At 47.7% G+C, this 24,382-nt stretch overlaps 1 protein-coding gene across 2 annotated transcripts in view; it reads right to left on the bottom strand.

Moving 5' to 3' along the window:
* LOC126535947 (CCR4-NOT transcription complex subunit 7-like) overlaps positions 1-24,382 on the bottom strand; it is a 76,430-nt gene that overhangs the window by 35,759 nt on the left and 16,289 nt on the right. For both annotated transcript variants that reach the window (XM_050182811.3, XM_050182812.3), the window contains exons 4-6: positions 20,293-20,454; positions 20,038-20,215; positions 1,517-1,594 (exon numbers count right to left, since the gene is read on the bottom strand). In XM_050182811.3, the coding sequence (XP_050038768.1) occupies positions 1,517-1,594; positions 20,038-20,215; positions 20,293-20,454 (418 nt within the window). The remainder of the gene's footprint in view (positions 1-1,516; positions 1,595-20,037; positions 20,216-20,292; positions 20,455-24,382) is intronic.

Here is a 24,382-nt window from a genome sequence, read left to right as displayed (position 1 = left end):
CGACATAGCACACAAAGCAAACACCACCATGCCCACACCAGTCCCACAAACGAAAAACGTGGCCTACTCGCAGTGTCGTGCGCGAAGAAACAAATCAGCTGCTGGATTGTCTTGACATGGCTTACCAAGCTGAAACCGGAAGTACTGTAGAGCCACTCTGTCGAACCAGGCAGAAACTATGATGATGAGCGGGGATTTGCAATTAGCGCCACTTCGGGTGGCGGCAAGGAGGCTCCGTTCAAAACCAACAATGGCGTTCAGCAAGTCGAACCATGCACTGGTCACAGTCGGTGCAAGGTGCTTTCGATCGAGTTGGCTCAAGGAGTGTCCGAAAAATCAGACGAGAGGTTGCAAGGTGTCCGAACTTTCGGCAGTTGTTATACATTATGGTCTATGGGGAGAATGACGGTGCCGCAAAGCTGACCGAATATTCGAGCACGTCCGAATTTTCGGAGTCCGAAAAATCAGTCGGCGACTGTACGTGCCTTAATCTAGCAATGTTTTCCCTGCCTTTCATTAGTTCGAATTTTGTAGGATACCCGTGGAATTCTAATTAACAAGCTTTTACTGTATTATAACTAGCAAAACCAATTCCTTCTTTCATCCACTCCACCTGCATCTTGTGGTCAGAATTGTGGTCAGAACATCCTTCTTACAGTTTACACAATCGGAGATGTTTTACTGTTTCATTCTGCTGCTTGTAATTGAATAGTCGAATTAACTGTTTTTGTTTTTCTGTTATAGGTGGACCTTGATACCCGCACACTTGGCATGTCATTTTCTTGCACTGCTGTACGACAAATTCCACTGGTTGTTAACCCTCTGTCACGTTTGTACTATACAAATTGAATTCTACCCTACACTTCCTGGCACTATGCAAATTGATATGCAGCACTAGGCAGCTGGTGGATCAATCCAGAAAGCAAATCTTTTCTCCACCAGGCCGGTCAAACTAAGGCTGTGCTACCTATTTCGTTAGACTGCAATTTACACCAACTTTGGAAGATCACAAGCAAGCCATTATACTCAAAGCATCCAGACATCAGTCTCTATTTAGAACATCAAACCCGATAAAAATTAAGACACGCACAACAGTAATACAGTTTCTAATGCAGATGTAAATATTAGTGTTTCTTTTAAACTTATTCCAATAAAACGCTTCTAGGAAGAATGCAGCGTAATCTAAACATCTGTTAAGCATACACTCAAAGCATCCAGACAGAATCAGAAAATCAACCTTTCTTTTTGCACTCAGCGTTTTATTGCAAAATAATACTCTCACTTTTGGAGAGCTTCCAGAAAAACAAGTTCATGACGCACTGCGTCAGTACATTTTCTCATCTGCACTAAATAATAAAAGCCATAAGGAAGTGGTCGCAGCAGACTACATCACAGTTGGGTGTTTGCCAGGGGGTGCAGCGCCTCAGCCCTGTCAAAACTACTGATCTCGACCCAGCCAATGACGCAAGAGGCAAAGGTGATCGCGAATTCTAGTCTGGATCCATGGAGCACTTACTTCTCGCATCTTGAAGAAGGCTGCACCGGTGAGCAAGCTGTCACTACCCGCCTGGTGTTGTGGCCCAATCCGTTCAAGCTGCAATGAACAACAAATGCAGTTCAGTGTGAAGAAACACGTTTACAATTGCACTTGCAATCCACAACCCCATGAAACATATATACTAATGGGGCCTGAAACACTATTTGAACATCATTTAGATGAATTTGAGTCTGTGACGAATGATACGGATTTATGGCACGTCGACAATATCTTCACATAGGCAGTACAAAATACGAGAAGCCAGCCACACTTTCGTGTGCACTCTGCCCCCGCGGCTGATAGAGTCGTCCGCAATGGGATGTTGCTATCATGAAAAGTGCTGGCAGCAGGGAGCGAATGCTTTGCCTGCCTCTAGCTCCAACGGGTCACCGAAACTTGAGATTATGCAACCTTCAATACTAAACATGCGGGAAGACAGCTTACATGATGCCACGCCGACTCGGCACAACCAATCTTGGCACATGTGGCAGATGTAGTGAAATATCGCTACTGAAAACACCGCATTAACGAACTTTTCAGAAATCCCCTGCTAAATGCTTATAGTTTCAACATAAAGATATTTCAGTACTACGCACCTCAGAATACCAAACAATTGAGAATAATGATTGTTATTCAGTTTCCCTGCGATGTTAAACAACACCTCAGTGCTACAAACTAAACTAGACTGTAACCTTCCTCCAAAGGAGACTGCTTTGTTTTACTAATAACGAAATTCTCAATATGACGAAGTGGTAATTGTTTTTCCCTGGTCCATAAAGCACTACATATTTAAACCTCAATATAACGAAGTGCGCTTATACAGTAAAAACTCGTTAATTAGAAATTTCAGATAATTCAAAGTAGCCGCCAGAGTCCTTCCAACAATGTATTGAAAGCAATATGTAACGCACCCCACTAATTCACATTGAAATTTGAACTCCACACCATCATGGCTGGGAAGAGTGCCAGTGTGCGGGAGCACATTGGCGATGCCCGCGGTCCTTTGTTTAGGCCTGACTGGAGAGATAAGAGTTTGCGCCTAGCGAGGCATGGCGACTGCCTTTTTTGCAGGTCCGTTCTCTCCCTCTCTCTCAAGATCTTCAAGATAAAAACGTGGACATGGCGCTGCATTTTTTTCTTCTTTCTTTTCCCCCACGTTGCATCTTGGAGTTTATGCTCTTTCTCTACGAGGTGTTCTGCCAAGAAGCAGCACCAGGTAATGTCTAAAACATGGCAGCCGTGATGTTATTGGCACTCGCAGTACCAAAAACCATAGCCTTTGAGATTCATGACTATTACTCAAAGGAAAGCATTGTGTGGGGATGCGTGACTCTCACGCCTCCCCTGAGATCTAGTTTTCCCGCATAGCTCGTCTCCTGCAGGGCGGCTTCGCCCGCGGGGGTCGGAGTGGTTGAGGCGCAGTGCGAGAGATGGCGCTAGTGTTGCGCTGCGGCGGGGTTACTTGGGCGCCGGGAGACAGGCGCTTCGGGTCTTTCCTGGCGGGTCGGGGGACAGCGTGGACGTCCCGCGCGCCGCCTACCCATGCTTCGGCGAGACCGCCTCGCGTGGCCGCCTTGGAACGCGCCACTGTCCGCGTGACCGTACACGCGAATGACCAGGCGTTGGGATCCAGCATGGGGCGAACATATTCGCTCGCAATGCGGTCGCGGTAAGTCGGACTTCTAGATTTGTCGCGCGCCCATCGGCATGTTTTGGGGATAGCAACTCGGCTAGCAGGCATTGATCTATGAAAGGTGCAATAAATGCCCTTGTGACTGTTTGCACTACTGTGTTGTCGTTCCTTTGTCCCCAGGAGTACGGAGGAGAACCCGCATATCTCCCACATCTGGCGCCCAACGTGGGGCTCTTGGGGCATCGGACGATAGTTTTAAGTTTTGCTTTGTTCGAGACCTTTGTTTGAACCGAAGCGTAGGCCTAGCGTGGATTTTGATCGCTAGCGTCAGCGGCGTGCTTTCTTGAGCGAGGCGACGGTGGCTGTAGTGTGTTTGAACTCATCAACATGCTAAGCCTTTTCGCAAGTGTTCTTTTTTTAATGACATTCGTCAGTACGAGAGCCACGTGGTCTGCATCCTGGGAGAGCGAGGCTGAGCGCCCGCGGAGCAGTGGCAAGCCTGAAGCGAGTGAGTACGGAAGCCTCGTGGGTGGTCCGAATTTCTTATGTAAATAGCTTCTTCTATCTCTTTGACTCGGATGAAGTCGCGGCTCTGGGAGCCGGGTGGCCGCGGGCCACGGGTGCCACTACGGGCTGACTGGTATTGCGGCCTGGCACCGGGCGCTCCGACACCGTCTGGGACGGTGGGTGCCATCAACTCGGATGCTGTGTGCACCGAGCGGAGTAGGACCACCTCACAGAGCTGACGTCTCCTCGCGGCTGCCTGTTTTGCGCTCATTTTTGGTGTTGTTTTTAGATGCCGGTTGTTGTCAGGGTAGCGACGCTTTAGGCCTAAGGCTTTACGAAGCTGCCTGTCGCACGTGGAGGGACACAACCTGGTGGACCGTGGCGTTGAGGTGTTGCAATTTGCTTCCCTCATTCTAGTTAGCCTAGCACGAATTGAAATTACTCGTTCGACTCAAGAAAGCGAGCTTCGTTCACGTGAACTTAGCATCTGAGTAGCTGCCCGATCTTTTGCTAGCCGAGTTGAACATTGTACCACGTGGGCGATGCGCATGCAGAATTCCTCTCCCTTGCACTACTTTTGTGTTTGCAGAGTGTTTTGAGTGTACGCAGCGTGATTGGAGTCACCCCTGGCTTGCTGTCACCTGCACATCGTCTGCGCTGCTGCCCCGGACTACGATCGAGTCACCCTGGCGATGGTGATGCTGTGGCCAGTTACTTCGGCGGCCTCCTGCATCCAGCTCACAACCCTCGGCGGCGGACAAAGGAGCCAGCGGTCACCGACAGCTACGGCGGCTCTTGCCAGCAGGGCGCGTCGGCACGAGCGACGCTTGCTCATACCGACTACTGCGTCGTCGTCTCCGGAGCCCTGGCCTGGGATCGTGCCGTCGAATCCGCAAAGCTGCTGCTGTGACCGGCGGACGCCAGCGGTGTACCCCAAGGACAGTCGGCTCGCATGTTATGGACAGCGTGCGGACATTTCTCCGGCGCGGCCACTGTTGCATGTACCACCTTGTTCGCGAAAGCACGTGTTGATGTTAGACTGTGTGAAATGTTTCGCCGGAATATGTAGTGATTTAAGGTTGGGGGGATGTGGGGATGCGTGACCCTCACGCCTCCCCTGAGATCTAGTTTTCCCACATAGCTCGTCTCCTGCAGGGCGGCTTCGCCCGCGGGGGTCGGAGTGGTTGAGGCGCAGTGCGAGAGATGGCGCTAGTGTTGCGCTGCGGCGAGGTTACCGTATTTACCCGCGTATAACCCGCCCCTGCGTATAACCCGCACCCATAACTTTGAACTCGGCGGAAAAAAAAAAAAAAAACTCGCGTATAACCCGCACGTTTACCTGAAAAAAAAAAAATGAGCGCTAGAAAGATGCAACTCACACTCAGTGATCATTTCGTTTTCAGAACATTTATTCAAACGACCGCCACCACGTCACTGGTTATCCGATTCTTAATCGTCGCCGCTCTCACTACTGCCATCCGAGGCTTCATCGCCACTCTCAAAGACGTAGTCGTCCTCGGAACCATCCAAACTATTACTGATCGCACATTTTTTAAAGCTTTTCCGCACCAAATCGGCCGGTATCGCTTTCCACGCATCCACGATCCACTGGCACAGCAATGGAATATCAGGCCTTCGCACGCGTCCCGTCGGTGTGAGGGCGTAAATGCCGTCGGCCATCCACTGGGCATACAGCCGCTTCACGTGTGCCTTGAACGGCTTGTTCAGGCACACGTCGAGTGGCTGTAGCATGGACGTCATGCCGCCAGGTATTATGACGAGGTCGGTGCTGGTCTCGGCAAGGCGAGCCTTCACCGCATCAGTGCAGTGGCCTCTGAAGGAATCTAGTACGAGCATCGACCGGCGTGCCAGCAAGGCACCTGGTCTTCGCTCCCAGATTACTCGAAGCCAGTCACCGACTAGGCCACTGTTCATCCACGAATTTTCTTCCGCACGCACAACGATTCCTGGGGGCAGTGGAATGCTAGGTAGCGTCTTGCGTTTGAAAATGACATACGGGCGCAGTTTCGTGCCGTCAGCCAAAGCGCATAGCATGACTGTGCAGCGCAGCTTGGCATTTCCGCCGGTCAGCACGCTGACTGATTTGGAGCCCTTTTTTTCCATGGTCGTGTCCATCGGCATCTCAAAGTACACAGGTGTTTGATCAGCATTTCCCACCTGAGACAGCAAATAGCTGTGCTCCTTCCGAAGTGCGATCACATATCGTTGAAAGTTCAACAACTTTTCCTCGTAGGCTTCAGGAAGCCGCTGGCACATGGTTGTTCGCCGCCGCATAGAAAATCCATGTCTTCGCATGAAGCGCTGAAGCCATCCACGGCTTGCACGAAACTCACGTGGAATGTTCAATTCCCGGGCCAACTTCAGGGCTTCCATTTGCGCCATCTCAGTCGAAACAGCGTGGCCACGACTTCTCTGCTCCTCAATGAACTTCGCAAGCTGCGTCTCGAGGTGGGGGTACGCGCCAGTCTTCGGACCCCGAAACGCTCGCCTGTCCCGGTTCGTTGCTTCGAGACTCTCTTTTTTCTTCCTCCAGTCGCGAATGCACGACTCGTCGACGTCATGCTGTCTTGCAGCAGCTCTGTTGCCGATTTCTTCGGCAGCGGCTATAATCTTTAGCTTCTCTTTCGCTGTGAAACACTGCCGTCGAGTCGCACTCATGATGCCAAAACAAAGCAGGCAAACAGTGCAAACTGGGGTAAGTACACTAAACAGCGCCTAACGCGAGGCTCAACAATGCTGGCCTTTCGTTGGCCCTTCATCGGCTTGACAAGCGTCGATGACGATGGGGATGGCGGACTACACGGGGAGGCCGCCGCACATTGCGGTGAAGCCGACCCCCCCCCCCCCTCCCAAGGAAAAAATTCGCAGATAACCCGCACCCCCACTTTTTAAACGCGTTTTTTCACATTTTGGTGCGGGTTATACGCGAATAAATACGGTACTTGGGCGCCGGGAGACAGGCGCTTCGGGTCTTTCCTGGCGGGTCGGGGGACAGCGTGGACGTCCCGCGCGCCGCCTACCCATGCTTCGGCGAGACCGCCTCGCGTGGCCGCCTTGGAACGCGCCACTGTCCGCGTGACCGTACACGCGAATGACCAGGCATTGGGATCCAGCATGGGGCGAACATATTCGCTCGCAATGCGGTCGCGGTAAGTCGGACTTCTAGATTTGTCGCACGCCCATCGGTATGCTTTGGGGATAGCAACTCGGCTAGCAGGCATTGATCTATGAAAGGTGCAATAAATGCCCTTGTGACTGTTTGCACTACTGTGTTGTCGTTCCTTTGTCCCCAGGAGTACGGAGGAGAACCCGCATATCTCCCACAATTGCTAGGATACATGTTTGGACGCCACCTATTAGCCCCGAGAAAGACCTACAGGGGTGGTGTGAGCGGCGCTCGCGTGACGTCAGGAGAAGGACTCGCGCCTGTCATCTGCTGCAGTTCGGGCAATGCTCGGGCACCTTCTGTAGTGTTTCCGTTTGTTCGCTCTCGTTCCCTGTGCTTGTATACTTATGGCGGTCGTCTCAAATATTTTTTTTGCAATGTCTTCGTTTGCGAAAATTTATTTAAAGAGCTCATTTCTTAGACCACAATATAGTTCTCAAAGGCAACGCTACAGTGCCAGCCCAAGGAACGCAGACCAGCTCATTGTGGGTTTTTTCATGTGCAAATGTACCCTTTCCAGCAGTAGGTCACATGAATAAAATCACAAAAGCAAAAACATAGCACATAGTTAGATATCATACCTGATGCGGTGTAAGAAGCATGTCACAAACGCTGGCTATATATTACTTCAACATTTACCGCGATTTTAACCCACTAAAACATGCTTGCTCATGAGTAGTTCATGGTATAATATCCAATTTTAGCATTTATTAACAGATACGCTCAGCAGTAACACAAGGATTTAACACTGCAGTTTAGATTCTGCCAGCACCTATTGCTTCTTTAACTGCTTATTAATATATGTACAGTAAACCCTCGTTAACTCGAAGTTGTAAAATCCGGGAAAAATTTCGAGATAAGCAGAGTTTCGAGTTAAGCAAAATGCCGAAAATATTTCAGTGACCGGGTCACTGAAAGAGCCAGTGATAACCAGCACTGCTAACAAACGCTCCACAGCACGAGGGGAGCTTTTGCAATAAACGCAGAATTCCCAGGAAAAACTGAATTTTATTGTTTTGGAAAGAACTTGGTGATGCTTGCCTGCTTGGCGTTGGCATTCGGCGCGAGAAAAGCGTCCTCGAGCTGCTGAACGCACCGCATGAGCCGTTGTTCGCCGCCGCTGCATTCAACTTTGTTGCGGAGCAAACGTAGCAAGTTCCTTGTTTCTGCAGTTGTCGGCACTTCTCTAGGTGGTTCTTCGTCAGCGTGATCGCCGTCGTCCACTGCCATTTGAACAATGTCGGCGTCGGACAACATTCCGGTAACGGGCACGTCAGACTCGTAGAGCGCGTACTCTTCAAATTCGATTTCGCCGTCTTCGGCATCGCTGGCGCAGCCGGCAGCTTTGCGGACTTCGTCGCAAAGTTCATCGCAATCACTGAACTCGTCAGTGTCTGGCTCAAGCGATTTCTCTGCACGCGAAAATCCTGCGTGCGCGAAACAATTGGCAATCGTCAATGGACGTACTTGTCGCCAGGCTTCGGCGATCAGGTGGACTGCACCCAGCAAATCTATTTCGTACTTCTTACCACTGTCGTATGAGCACAAAATGCGGTGCAGGAGACTCTTCCGATAGAACTTGCGAGCAACCTCAATGACTCCTTGGTCCATCGGCTGGAGCACGGACGTCACATTAGCAGGCAGGAACTCCAGCGTGACTGCCTCCAAGTTGTTGATTTTTCCGTGGCCTGGGCAGTTGTCCACAACGAACAACACTTTCCGGCCGTCCTTTGCCATTTTGCGGTCAAGAGCACGTACATACTCTTCAAAGAGCGCTGCAGTCATCCAGGCCGTTTTATTGGCGCGGTAAGTCGCATCTCTCGGGAGCCGTGCATTTCGGAAGCACCTTGGATTGAGCGACTTACCGATAACAAGCAGCGGCAGTTTTTCATCGCCGGTGGAGTTGGCTCCGAAAAGTATCGTCACTCGGTCTTTGCGCTGCTTAGCGCCTGAGCACGCTTCTCCCTTCGGCGTGTATGTGCGGCTAGGCAGCACCTTATAGAACAGTGCTGCTTCGTCGAGGTTGAAAATGTCCTTGTCCGCATAAGCCTTTTGCAGCTCAGCGAGGCGGTGGTTGCGCCAGGTGTCTGCAGCCCCTTCATCAACAGTACCGCTTTCGCCGTGGATAGGCTTCGAGGCCACGTTATTTCTTTTTTTAAATCGTTCAAACCAGCCATTACTGCAACTGAAGTCTGTGTGGCCCATCTGCAACGCCAGAGCGTCTGCCTTCTCCATCATCATTTGGGTTGTCACGGGAAGGTTGGCTGCCCTGACATTCCGGAGCCACAGCATGAGTGCTGCTTCGACGTCCGGGAATTTCGAGGCCCGAATCCGCTTCCGCTCGCTGGAAAAACTTTGCTCGAAGCCATCGAAGACCTTCTGCCGATTTTTTAAAACTGTCGAAAGCGTCGACAAGGGGATGCCGAATTTTTTGGCGATGCTTGTTTTCGATCTTCCCGCCTTCTCCACTTCCTTGATTAACGCGACTTTTTTCTCCAGCGTCAGAGACTTACACTGCTTGGGGCGGGACATCGTCGTCGTCCGTTGACCACACACCACACTCACAACAAAAAAAAATTGCAGTCAACGCGTCGTGCGTACAGCGCGACGAAACAAAGAACAGAATCGCACACGCAAAATAACGTCCGCACGTGCGAAATGCGGTGGCGCGACTACCCGATAAAACCCATGAGCCCCTGCGCGCAAGCGGTGCACACCACGTGACTGCTTCCAAGGTTACTTGACGTGGTTGACGGAAAACGGCTGCATCCGCAGGAATTTTGTATTCGCCCTTCGATCGTGACCGCGTTCGGCACTTTAATAGGAACCAAGCGCTCGCTCGGAGCCTGTACCACCTTTTGGTAACGGCCTTTGCCTTCAGTCGTCCCGGTCAAAATTTCGAGATATCCGTATTACGCCCGAAAAATGCTTAGAGATAAACGGGTGCGAATACATAACACCTATGGGTGAGGAAGGCGCGGCGTGGAAAACTTTCGACTTAACCGATATTTCGACATATGCGAGTTCGTGTTAACGAGGGTTTACTGTATATTTACCCCATTCTTCACCGGTTAATTTTAAGTGGCAGTAAGTGGCAGAGCAGTGCCGGCAGCATTGTCAGTGCAGTTGGTACGGTCCGTTCATGTTTCGCAGGCTGGCGTTGCGCAGAGCTGTGGGCGCAGCCCATTCGTGTTCGGAGGGGTGGAAGGGCAACGGGAGACATGCGCATGAGGCTGGCGCGCATCTCTCATGGAGACAAGTGCACGGCACCAGTTGGGGTGCTGGGCGATCGTGCAGCAGCTCACATTACACTTTCCATTACCTTTCAGCACGGACACCCACCAACCAAACTTTATCGTTATAACCGATAATGCGGCATGGAGACATTTTAGTAAGAAGGTTATTTCCCCATAGCATACAAACATTGACGGTGCAGCAGCTTTTCATTGTTATAACTGATACATTGTTAATGCCGGTATCGTTATATGTGGGTTCGACTGTTCAACGCCGTGCCAAGAAGGCCAGGGCAGCAAGTTGCACATGCTTTTCAACCAAGCACTGAGGTGCTGGCAATGTCTGCTTTCCTAACCAATCAGTGGCCAGGTACATGCATTCCCTCTTTTTTTTTTTAATTCAGTTAAATTTTTAATGAAGAACAAAGTTGCGCCAGAAATGGTAATCTTCAGGTGCAAGTATAAATAAGAAATGTTAGTGTTTGCAATGTAGATCAGTGCGTAATGCCCACACAAGTGCCATAGACTAGTCCAGCTATGAAAAAATTATTATTGTGCCGCTTCGTTAAGGGGGGGGGGGGGGGGGGGTGTCTTTGAAAATCAACTTCCTTATTTCTTCATGGATTTCGATGAAAATTGGCAGAACTATTTAGAATGTCTCATGTCTCCCTGATGCTTCCAAAGAAGTTTCAGAGCGATATCTTGAGAACATTTTATTGAACTTAATTGAGCAGAATTGTTTTCCCTCATACTTTCTGCAGAGCCTGGGGAACTTAAAAAACATGACAGAAGGCTTGTTAAGGATTGACTGCATAGCTAAATGCGTGCTGAAGGTCGTGACATTCTTGCTTTTCCTTTTTTTTTTTCACAACACAAATTTTTTGGAGTGCCATCTTCTATGTTACGTTCGCATCAAGCACACTTTTGGGGTAGACGAACAGCCATATCGTAAACTTACAAAGGGTCAACAGAAGAAAGCGAGAATGTCGCGACCTGCACTGTTGAGTATGTTGAGTATGTTGAGTTTAATGGCGCATAAGCAACTAAGGCTATCATGCGCCAATCACAAGGTATAAGTAGAAAAAAGATGGGTAACCTCAAAAGATCCTTTTCTGATAGAGGATCCCGAGGATTCCAACAAATTAAACAAACACCTCAGCCTTCTTCTCAGACATGAGAAGGTGGATGAGGTGTGTCACTGGATGTAGAAGAGAACAAGGTCACGCTTTACAATTTTTCAAGAAAACCGGCTTCTTTTAAAAAGTTAAATAGATGAATTGTCCCAACCAGCGCATCTTCACTTAAAATCAGTGAAGGATGAAAAGGAATGCGTTCGCTGTAAAATGGCGTAAAATGTTTTTTCCTTAATGTCTCAAGTTGTCTGCAGGAGAGTAAAATGTGGGTCACTGTAAGTTCGTCTCCGCATTTGTCACAAACTGGCTTGTCTTTTTTGTCAGCAAGTAATTATGGGTAATGTGTGTGTGTCCAATGCGGAGGCGACATAAGACAACTTCAATAAAACGTTCTTGGTGCGAACATGACTTCCACTCTTCTATGATGGGTTTTACAAGGCGTAGCTTATTGTTCGTTTGATTGTTCCATACGGACTGCCATTTTTCTTTCAGTTTATGGCACACTAATTTCATGCAATCTCTGTAAGGAATTCTTATGTTTTTTATTTCCTTATTTCGAGCTTTAGCTGCACTCTCGTCTGCTTTCTCATTTCCACAGATTCCTACGTGGCTCGGCACCCAACAAAATTTGATGTTTTGTCCCCGCCTTGTGGCTGCTGTTATGTTGTGTAGGATGTCACCGATTATTGGCAAAATTGCATTCCTAGGCTGAAGGGCTGTAAGTATGCTTAGTGAGTCTGTATAAATGATGCTGTTTTCAATGTTTTCATGTATTATTCTTTCCACAGCCATGGAAATTGCATGACCCTCTGCAGTGAGAATTGATGCACATTGCGGCAGCCGTACGATTTTTTCCCAGCTATCCTCTATCACAGCACATCCCACGTAGTGTGCAGCTTTGGAACCATCGGTATAAAATGCTGTATATTCCGCATATTTTTCTTTTAGTTCTAAATATTCTTGTAATATATGTTCCTGCGGCGTTAGTTTTTTCTGAAATCGTGTTAATGAGAAGTCAGAAACAGAAGGCAAGCAGTACCATGGTGGCAGTGGTTTGGGTTTCTGGGCAATATTAGGCAGTGTGTCCGTTACATCTAACTCTTCTAATTTCTCTTCAAAACGGAGAAGAAGTGGTCTGATAGCCTGGGGTTTGTTGGTAAATAATATTCTAGATGGGCATTTGTTAACTATTGGGTAACATATATGTTTTGGCAAGGAACGGATTTTTAGAACATATGAGCATGTCAGCATGCTTCTTCTGTCGGCAAGAGGGGGTTCGGTAGTTTCTACATACAAACTGGTTATTGGCGACGTCCTGTAGGCACCAGTTGACAAGCGTAAAGCTAAATTGTGTACTGGGTCCAATCGTTGCAAATAAGATGATCTGGCAGACCCATACACTATACACCCATAGTCCAAGGACGGCCGTATGACGGAGCGGTATATTTGTAGAAGGCATGCCCTATCAGAGCCCCAGCGTTTCCGTGAAAGGACTTTAAGTATGTTGAGTGCTCTAGAGGCCTTGTTTTTCAAAGTGTTTATGTGGGGTAGGAAAGTGAGCTTTTTGTCAAATGTAATGCCAAGGAATTTGTGTTCGCTTTTTACTGGGAGTTCGGTTTCATTAAGGTGTAGGGTGGGATCAGGCTGTAAACCTCGTTTCAGCGAGAACATAACAGCCACTGTTTTCTGTGGGGAGAACCGGAATCCATTTTTGTCTGCCCATGTTGATAGTTTGTTTATTGTTAGCTGTATTTGCCTCTCGCATGTTGCTAAGTTTGATGATGTGCAAGCTATCTGGAGATCATCAACGTAAACTGAGTACATAATGGATTTCGGAATTATTTGTGCTAGGGAGTTCATTTTTACAATAAAGAGGGTAGTGCTTAAGATGCACCCTTGTGGCACCCCATTTTCCTGACTGAACTTTTTTGAGAGAGTTGAACCGAGGCGCACATCGAAGGAACGGTTGCACAAAAAGTCACGCAGGCAATTTAACATCCTGCCGCGAATGCCCAGGTCTACTAGGTCGCGGAGAATGCCATACCTCCAAGTAGTATCATAAGCCTTGTCTAGATCGAAGAAAACGGCAAGGCAGTGTTGTCTATGGATGAATGCCTCACGGATTGTGTTTTCAAGTCGAATGAGATGATCAGTTGTAGAGCACGTTTTTTTATAACCACACTGATGGATGTCAAGTAGTTCACGGGAGTCTAGAATAAACATCAATCTAATATTCAGAATACTTTCGAAAGATTTCGCCAGACAGCTGGTAAGGGCTATTGGCCTGTAACTACCGGGAGATGTCGGTGGCTTTCCGGTTTTCAAAAAGGGTACAATAATAGCTTTTTTCCAGGCCTCAGGTATTTTCCCTTGTAACAGTATCTTGTTAAAGAAATGCAGAAGAACATTTATAGCGGATTCGGAAAGATGTGCCAGCATTTCATAGTGAATTTCATCAGGCCCTGGTGCAGTTTGTTTCCCGGCAGACAGTACTCTAGTGATTTCTTGATGAGTGATTAAACTATTATACGGCTCATTTATGCTGCCACTAATCGGAAGCCTTTGCTTTTCAGCCACGTTTTTATATTTTAAAAATGACTCAGTGTAGTGTGAAGAACTAGAGACTGCGGCGAAATGTTCTCCTAATATGTTGGCCTGTTCCTCTATACTTGTTTGGATACCAGGGGTTGTCAGGAGAGGAATTGTAAATGGGGAGTAGCTACCATGGAGCTTCCGTACCTGCTCCCACATTTTTTTTGATGTGACTGTGCTATTTATTGATGAAACGTATGCTTGCCATGACGTCTTTTCGGCATTACGGCGGACGTATCTTGCTTTAGCTCATGCCTTTTTAAAGATTAGAAGGTTGTCCTGAGTGGGATATCGCCGAAGGACACCCCAGGCTTTATTTTGTTTTTGCTTTGCTTCTTTGCATTCCCGAGTCCACCACACTTTGTTATTTTGTCTCACCACTCCTGAAGTCTGGGGGATAGCTAAACGGGCAGCAGCTAAAATACAGGTTGTGAATTGTTCATTTAGATCGTTGACACTAAGGTCTTCAGAAAAGACTTCTTCTAGATTGGCCTTTTCTCTAAACAGTGTCCAGTCAGCTGCTTGGAGCTTCCATCGTCGTGGTTTGTTTGGAATGATTGCAGGTGACGATGGAAGAGTGATTATGACTGGTAGATGATCGCTTCCATATAGGTTATCTATGACGTTCCATTTAAAATCGTTAAAAATACAAGGTGAACTAAAAGATAAATCGATACAGCTCATCTTTCCTGAGCTTGGGGAGCAGTATGTTGATTTGCCGGAATTCAACAAACAAACATTATTGCTCAAAATAAAATCTTCTATAATTTGTCCTCTTACGTCTGTTTTCTCGCTTCCCCAAAAACCGGAATGCGCATTAAAATCCCCAACTACCAGGTAGGGTTCTGGTAATTGTTTGAACAGGTCCTCTAACTCATGAAGGGTTATTTTTAGGTGTGGTTCTAAATACACAGAGCACACCGTAATCGTTTTATAAGAGAGTAAGGTGGCTGCCACAGCTTCAAATTTAGTTTTTATTTTGACTTCACGAGCTGCAATGCCACTTTGTACAATGATGGCTACCCCTCCCGAGAGCCTGTTTGCTTGTTCTCGGTCACGGCGAAAGACTTTGTATTTTTTTAGTACACTTGTATGCTGAGGACCTAAGTTTGTTTCCTGTAGGCACATTGCTACAGGAGAGAAAGAAGTTATGATCTCTTTTATATCACTAAAATTATTTAGGAGTCCTCTGCAATTCCAGTGAATTAGGAACGCCATGTTGATTTATGTGTGTGGGGTCGGGATACGTTTAATTGGTTTTCGCCCCGTGATTCGGGGGTTTTCTTTATACGCAGTATCCAAGGAGTTCCGCCGTCCCTGTGACGTTGACGGCACGGAACCATCCTGGTTCGTCTCCATTACCTCATCAGAGGCGCTGGAGGGTCGTGCAGACTGCACGTCGGCACTTTTTTCAGACCTCCCCTCGTGGGCAGAGGCCTTGAGGCTTGCCAACTCGAGGGACGGCATAGCCTGCTTTGCGGCTGGTGGAGCAGCGTGAGCTGCTACCACCGGGGGCGAGGATGGCTCCGTCCCAGCCTCACTATGTGTGGTCTGGGCAGGTGCCGGAGGCCGGTGTGGTGGATCGCCCTGTCGCACCACATCGGCGAAGTTCATGTTCGGTTTGAGTGAAAACTTGTGTTGGGCTAGGATTCGGTTTCTGGCATCTTTGAATGAAATGTTCTCAATTGTTTTCAATGTAATGATTTCTTTTTCTCTCTTCCATGAGGGACAAGATCTGGAGTATGCAGCATGCTCTCCTTCACAGTTCGCACAGCGAGGTGCTGCTTCGCATACTTCAGAAGCATGGTCTTTGGATGCGCATTTCGCGCAGGTTTTGCGACCACGGCAACTCTGGGAGCCATGGCCAAATCTCTGACAGTTGAAGCAACGTCGAGGGTTCGGAATGTATGGGCGAACTGCAACTTTTGTATACCCAACTTCAATTGTCTCTGGAAGTGTGCAGCAAGTGAAAGTCAAAATTAGATGCTTGGTAGGTAATTCTTTGTTGTCTTTTCTTATTTTAATTCTCTGAACATTGCTGACATTTTGTTCGGAAAGCCCATTCAGCATTTCTTCTTCGGAGAGATCCAAAAAGTCAATTTCAGAAATCACCCCACGCACTGTGTTCAGCGATCTGTGGCTTGAAATTAAGACGGGGATGTCTTCAAACGACACGATATTAGCAAGTTTGCACACTTGAGCTTTGCTTTGGATTTCTAGCAGTAGGTCACCGCTAGCAAGCTTTGTTACTTTATAGTTGTTGCCTATGGCTTCTTTCAGACATCTTGCTACTGTGAACGGGGATATTTTCCTAGCCGGTTTTTCTGGCATTTCACTGTGTATCACGTGATACTTAGGGAAGATTTCTTTGGTTTTTTGAAAAAAGTCAGCTGTGACATCGGTCCGCCCTCTTTTGTGAGGGCGATCTGGTTTGGAGAGAGGAGGTGCCATGGGAAAATTGTATAGTTCGGCCGCGGTGCCAGCCACCCACCATGGAGTCCTACAAGGGGGCGGGAGAGGAACTTGTAAGAAAGTCCTACCCACGCCAGCTGTACAGCGCAACTATAATCAAATATGGCTGAACTCAGGACAGCTCGCCACACAAGATTAACCCTAGCCACCCAGAAAAAAAGGAAAAACCGAGAAGAGAGGAGGTGACAGGAGAGTTGTGAGAAAGGAGATAGGAAAGTGAAAGATGGAGGGGAGGACAGGAAAAGGCGACTGCCGATTTCCCCCGGGTGGGTCAGTCCGGGGGTGCCGTCTATGTGAAGCCGAGGCCGAAGAGGTGTGTTGCCTCCGCCGGGGGGCCTTAAAGGTCCAAACACCCAGCATCGGCTCAACCCCCAGGATCCCCTTTTCCCCAGACACGGCTAAGCCGCGCACGGCTACACGCGGGAGAGTCCAACCCTCGTGTGCTCGGGTACGTGGTGTCGCAACACACCAAACGCCTGCTGACGCAGACGCCCCTGCGGGGGCGACCTGCACTGTAGTCCAAGGAACGTGACAAAAAAGAAAATGGAGTCGAAATATGTTAAACGGTAACAAAGAAGTCAGGTCCAGAAACTGAGCAGAAAGACAAACAAACGGTTTTGAGAAAGCGACTCTCAAAGTTTCACCTTCTTTTCAGTTCCCTAAAAGGCACCAAATTTGTAGTATTTGGGGTGTGTTGTGATGTGGGGCTTGTACATGTGGCCTCTGGTCTGGTGTGCTTTACATATTTACACACGTACATTCCTAATAACCACCAGGAATGCAGTCTAATTGCCTGCTGCTGTTTAAATGTCGTCTCTTCAGGGCCCCTTGAACACTGTCGGCCAAGGAATGACTCCGACCACATTCTTTTTCTCTGCGTTTGTCCTTCTCAGCCATCCGTTTGTTGCTCATTGGGCTGGGATTCAGGCTGAGGTCGTTCAGGATTGCTGTCGACGTCCTCCTGTCACTTTTGCACGTGGTTAACACAACCTTCTTTTTCAATTTTAATGTAACCGTAGACAGCCTCTTGCAAAGCAAGAAAAGTGCAGCTGTCGCCATCAGATAACACTGTCGTGTGGCGAAGGACATTTTTCTTGAGGGACTTCTCGAAAAGTAGAAGGCCAGCTTGCACCTCCATTTCTCCAGCCTTCTTGTCTGTGTTCTTTTGGCATAAATGGCTAGCCCTCCAATCTGTGTACATTGGGTCATCCTTCTTTGGTCCTCGCTCGCAGCCAGCACAAAAATTGCTTAAAACAACATAGTCCAGCACGAGCACCGAGAAAAGTTCGACAACTGCACCTAGCCCTATATGGGATGAGTGTCTACGTGTCATCCACGAACTATCAAAAGATATGGCGATTTTGTTAGCATTCCCCACGTTCAGTACTGTATAGTTTGCCGAACCGACTGTGCGCTTCCGGTCATCACTTCTTCGGCCGCACAAATTGCTGCAGGGGTCAATATTTTTTCACGTAGTTCTGCCACATCTTGTTGTGGAGACCTGTGGTTGAAAATGTTCATCACCGAAAAAATATAATTAAGTGCTGTCTGCTCGTTCCCAGTGCACTGCATAGCACGCGCTGTCAACATACAGTGGAACCCCGTTCGTACGTTTTTCACCGGACCGGGGAAAAAAAACGTAACAGCCGGGAAAACGCAACAGTGAGGAAAGCTCCGAAAATTAATTAAAAAAGTGCAGCTTCAACTATAGACAATTTATTTCCACAGAGTGCGCTTAGGACTTAAAAAAGTCTAGAATGGTGGCTTGCCGTTTCTTTCGCTCGCTAGAAATTGCCACACGTTTCTCAATACCCTGGAAGGCCGCATTGCTGTCGGCGTCGCTGTGAGGTGCGACGTACCTGCGGAGGAGGTCCAGAGCTGCGACGGCTTCTCCAAAGCTAGGATTTGGCAACTCCCCGGCATCATGCGGCTCATGCTCCTTGTCGTCACCGCGCCACGGCAATGGCAACGGACGAACGAACGAATATCCGCGGGAAATTTTGCCCTCTTTGGCGTAATCATGCTAACGTGCTAACGATTGTTTAGTATTGCTGCAGAGCGCGCGCGTCCGAGCAGCCCGGTTGCGCGCTCGGAGCAGGCCCGATAGGCGGAGCAACGCCACGAGCAACGCCAACTTCCAGTTTCACTTTAGGTTCACAAAGAGTGACGTCAGGGCCTCTCCCGAGTTTCCTTCCTCCGTGAGTCGACCCGTCCAACAACCATGCGGTGATCGTAATCACAGTGATGATAGTAAGATCATTTTTCACGAATGGCCACTTAGTGGCGGCCTCATGCGGCCTCTCGAACTGGCGTGCGGCTTCTTACAGCCAGTTCCATAGCCAAGCCAAGCCAAAACTCGTCAAAAGCCAGAATGGCGGTTGGAGCACGTTGTCTACTTTAGCCCAGGCGGGTTCGGGGTGCTAAGTTGCGACGTATCATGCGGGAAAGTTTTCACAGCTACAACGTAACAGCAGGGTTCCTTATACATTGCATCCTATGGAAGCTATGCCGGGACCGGATGAAAACGACGTAGCAGCCGGGAAAACGCAGCAGTGAGGAACGTAACAGCGGGGTTCTACTGTATTTACAACGAACGGGTTCACCGTCTGATCGCAGCTTATGCGCGGCGAGCTCCACGCAGAAGCGATGCCTCCGCAGTTGGAACATGAAAGCGTAAGTTTCACAGCGAGGCCATATTCTTGCCCACCTTTCTTGAACTCAACGTTGCTGCTATCACACGCTGTGCACTTTGCAAACCTCAAAAACTGGTTTTGCAGATCCAAATTGATGATCGTGAATGCCGTCTCATCAAGCGCACTGTCGACCACGCCGCTGTCTCGGTTAAAACAATCCAATTTCCGCTTCGTCGCTGCCATTGACGCGAGTTCCTAGTTTTTCCTCGGTTCGAATCCTGTTCTGCTCCACATCGGAAGGCTGTAGCACCATCACGTCACGGCGGACACAGCCACTGTCAGCTTCGCAAGCTGGCGCCCACGGTGGACCCACGCCGTTGTTGCCAACTTCGATGCCTTGTCCACTCGATGTAACCTCTACATCGCCCTCGCCGCGTCTTGGGGAAGTGTGACGACCTTTAAAATTAGCAACCACCGATTTCTTTCGCTTTTTGCCGAATTTGTTCAGTCTATGAAACTTTCTTGCTGACCTGGGCATTGTTGCGTTTTTCAGTCGCTGCACGCAGTTTTCAAGATAGCATCTCAGTGCGATGGCGGTGCGCGAGCCAGCTCGCTTAGCCGACGACACCAACCAGCTCCGCCAATCGGGTGGTGCGGTCTTCTCACGTGGGTTCGTTCAGCCAATAGAAACAAATAATGTGCTTTTCCTTATTGATTTATTTTGCACCATCCAATGGGCGAAACTGAGCGCCGGTGGCGGGAAACTTAAGCAGGAATTGCAGCTCTTTCAAACGAGACCGAGATGGCGGCGCAATAGGCAGCGTGAAACGGTAGCTGCACGATGGGAAGAAAGGGCCGTTTTGGGGTTCATTTTGGCTTGAATTCAGTTAGAACACATTGTGCAAATTATTATTTCGCCAAAAATACTCATTCTAGAAACGAGAAACTTGGCAGATAGGTAGAAAACTAGCTGTAGATTTCAGAAATAACACTTCGAAAATCTAGATTTTTGTTTTTGAGACACGTGCCCCCCCTTAACCATATATTGAGATGCAAAAGCGCCCCTCCCCCTCCCCAAGTATACCAAGCAAATTAAGGAAAGGTACTCACCTCCAGCTGCTCAGCCACCTCCTGCAGACCTCCTTTCAGATTTTTACAACTTTTCATGAGGTACTTAACATCGTAGATGGCCGGAAAGTAGATTCGCAGCAACTCAAAGAACTCAGACTCCTCTGAAGGCAGGTTCTGGTCCGTCAGCAACTTCAGCATGTAGCCAAAGTCGTATCCGCTGCGCACAAGATGAAGTGTGCATCAGCGTTGCCCACCCACGAGGACAGTGCTGCACCATGGCAGCGCCGCTCTCACCTATGAAAGGAGAGCCACTTCACATTGTCGGAGAGGACCACTCCCGATGTCATGAGCAGCTGAGCAAACTCGTATGGATCGATGCCCTCTTCGTCGTGTTTCTTGAACTGAATGCCAGAGTTGGTAAGCAGGTCGATGGAATCCTGGGCATACATGTCCTCCCTGCAGCAAAGAGAGTGAACAAAAGCTTTCATGGAACGACAACGAGCTGCACATTCACTCTCTTGCAGCAAGATTTGTTCTGGGGACACATGCCTAACTTGAAAATACCTGCGACATGAAGCAAAACTTCACATGGCGCTTGCTGAGCAAACAAAGGCACAACCTTGGACAACCTTTCTTAAGTTCAGTTTCTAAAAACCAGAATTAATGTTTCAGATTATCTGCAGCCAGTGCACTACATGTCTCCGCACTGTAGTCTCTATCACACGGTGTTCCCCTGGAGATTGTATAGACCGCCCCGCAAGTCCAAGGATCCGAGTTGACAACAGTCAACCCAGCTCAGCCTAATGTGTTTCATGTGTCTAAAGCACACACCCGTTCAGGCTCCACTGGGAGCAAGACTGAGCGCTGCAAGAAGGCCCAGAGTAGAAGGCAGGGGTTTCATAGACTGCTATGCTGGCATTGACGAACTGTTACGCCATATCCGCACGGTGCGCGCAAGCCGAAGCTACCTTCATTCAGAGGTGACCACAGTATTAGTAAATGCCGAACATCTTGAAGAGGCAGCGCAACATGTTCAACCAGTACTAACTTGCCCAAATGTTTATTCTTCTATAGCAAATTCTATAACACACCACTATATGGGAGGATGGCTCCCAACGACTGTGCTACCAGGGCGATATTCCTTTAGCTACATAGCCTCCAAGGGTGACTCAGTGTAGTACAACAATGCATGTGAATGAGCTGCATCACAGAAGCCACAAACAGATATGCAATTGCCTTGGGTTGAAGACCTTGGAAAAGGACGGCCAGCAAGAAGGGGTGGGAGGATCGGAATTCACCCTGTACCCCCGTTCGGCACAAGCTGTTAGGAGCAAGGTGACAATTTCGTGTCTGAACCAAACAATTGGGTTAGCCCCTGGTCTGCCTCAAGGACAGCAGCAAATATTCTACGGCTCCGCTCCTTTACCAGCACCCTTCGAGGACAAAGAGGGAAAGCGGCAGCCTGCGTATGTGAAGTTTGAAAGAGACCTCGCCACTGTGTGTCCCTTACGCCCCCCAAAAAAGCTGCACTATGACTCTGCAACGAAGTGCCCAAGTGCAGTCCCAACAATGGAGGGACCATGAATTTAAGATTAGGCCTAAGTCCTTCAGGATTGATTATTTAAGGGGGGCGCAGCAATTGAAATGGTCAAATTGTCACAATTTTCTATTTTCTGATTATTATTTTTTTGCGATCCACGGACCTTTATTTACCTTGTGCTGAAATATTGTGACAAATTACATGGTAGAAATTGAGAAAACAGCACTTTTTTAGAGTGCTATCATCAAAAATTGCTGAAGAATGGGGTATTGGAAGGCCCCATCGTCGCCTCAAAAAAAGATTTATAATGGGTTTTTTGCAAAAGTCATTAGTAAGGCAATATGCATAGGAAAGTTAAATATTTTTATGCTCATTTCGGCATTTAAAAAATAAACCAATAGCTTTACTGTACAGAATGGGCCTTTGTGAACATGCAGATGCAAGAATCTTGGTGAACTTGTGTGTAATTAATTTGGAGATGACCATAAGAGGCTGTCAATTGTAACTCGAAAACTGTAGTAGATAGCATAAAACTCATTTCAGTTATGATATCAGCATAACAAACCACACCTGCATGCCAAATTTTACCAATTTATTCCCATAAATAAAAAAAGAAGTTTTCATTGCAATGTCTCCCCTTTTTTGTTTTTCCTGAGGAACATATTGAGTGGAATGAGTTACCAGCAAAAGCGGTTGGCTGCAAAACGGCCGACTCAGTTTACGATGCTTTGCACGCCTTGCAATAACACCAAGAATGGCGCAGTGGTTCATGTCCAAATAAATTAACAAAAATGTTCAGAATGTGTCTCAACTAGAGGTGTGCGAATACCCGAATATCATGGAATCAAATAGAATAGTGGAGATTCGAGTAATTTGATTTGCAAGTTGAATATCTACAATTCCATACTTAGAATACCGTATTTATTAAAATCTCGGCCGATAGTTTTTTCAAATAATCATATACCAAACTCCAAAATTTTTTTAAGAAAACGCGCCATCTAGAAAAGTCAGTACCACAGCCGCTACTAGCCGTGCCAGTAGCCAACTGAAGTACACAAGCCATGTTACCCCTTTGACTTGTGCAATGGTCCCTAGAATATTGGCTAGCCTGCCGTCTGCACGCCACACCGTACGGAGCGGGCGGGATGCGAGCAATCCTACTGCTACGCTCCTTGCTGTCGTCTGCTTGGCTGAGTTCACGTACCGCAGTGGCTTGGTGCGGGTGCTTTACAACCTCTTCTGCGTCTCCAGCTTTTCGCGAAGTCTCAATAATGGAAGGACAGCAAAGAAAGAAAAGCTAGAACATTTGAAAGTGAGAAGATGCAAACAATTGTATTTCGTGAACTGCATTAAACTGGGGACACACGCTCAGCGGCCTTGTAATTGCTTTTTCTTTTCTGTAATTTTTCTTATTCACAAATCTCTTGCCATTTCATCAGATGTGTGCTTTAATTTGTTTACACTGTTTCCTAAAGGTTCTTCATTCTCTTTATAATTTGTTTTGACTGTGTGCTTGATTACTTGAGTGGGATTTATCAATGAGTGGAACGTGCTTCCACAATTTATTCTGATGTTGAAACATATTCGGGTGCTCTTCTTGACCATGCGCGATATCAACTTTAGATGTCACGTCATTTCCTTGCATCACATCAGCACATTTTTTCCCATTTTGTTTACTTTTGCCATTTGCACTATGATCTATTATTATTGATATTTGTTCTGTTTTTGCTCACCCTTAACTGGAAGCGCTTCCTTTTTATCTTGTATAGGTTTTGGACGAGCTTGGGTTTGATTTTTTTATTTTTAACCCTCTACTATGCCGAATCACACACCTGTACCTCGTGTTGGTTACTAATGAAGCATTATATGGCTCATGAGACGGAAAATCCAGTGTTGTTGGCATTGGTGTGACCCCTATGGTGCAAAAAGTAAAGTGAGCCCATCGAGGCAGCTGACACCAAATTGGCCATGTTAATTAAGGCAAGCTTAAATTAGCTAGAGTTCATTACGGCACTCGAACCTAAGACCATTGGTGGGAGCCAACCCCCAACCTTTGTTGTTAAGGTGAAGTTAATTAAGACAGCATTCATTAAGGCACTTGAACCCACAACCTTTAGTGTTAATTAGGGCAAAGCTAATTAAGGCACTCGAATGCACGACCTTAGTCGGGAGTCAACCCTTGACCTTTGATGTTAATTAAGGTGAAGTTAAATTAAGACGACCGAAAGAGTATAAGCATCGTGCGGTGGTTGCAATGATTTCGCATTCATCCACATAGGGATGACTATGTGCCCCTTAATTTCTCTTGTATCACATTCAACTACTGTGGCCTTCGCTGCTAAAGGACAGCAGTAGTGCATGAATAAATAAATTCAGTGCTTAACCTATCTAAGGTTGCATAATCGCTTTGCATTCTGAGTCGTATCCCCACTCCACAGGAATGCTTCATCCAGCTCATCAAAAAAAGTACCGTATTTACTCGCATAATGATCGCACTTTTTTGTCACAAAAATTGACGCAAATTCAGGGGTACGATCATTATGCGGGTTAAATTCCTGCGAAAAGACCTTTTTTTTCATCCCGAGTATGCTGCAGGATGACAACAGGTCAACAAATAGGCGGCTGCCACTGTATGTAGTGAGGGACACCAAAACAAAAATGGCGGCCGGCTGAGCAAGCTGAACACGCCGAACTGGATTTTTTTTTTTCTCGCGAGTACATTATGTGCCTTGAAACAATTTCTTCCGCATCAGTAATGAATAATATCTTAAATATCGGCGAGTTTGCGGCAATAACGTAGCCATGTCCACTTTGAGGGGACAGAAGCAGATGGGCGTGCTTAGC

Source organism: Dermacentor andersoni, chromosome 4 (assembly GCF_023375885.2).
Source record: "Dermacentor andersoni chromosome 4, qqDerAnde1_hic_scaffold, whole genome shotgun sequence".
Classification (NCBI taxonomy): domain Eukaryota; kingdom Metazoa; phylum Arthropoda; class Arachnida; order Ixodida; family Ixodidae; genus Dermacentor; species Dermacentor andersoni.
This window is presented reverse-complemented; position numbering and strand designations above follow the sequence as displayed.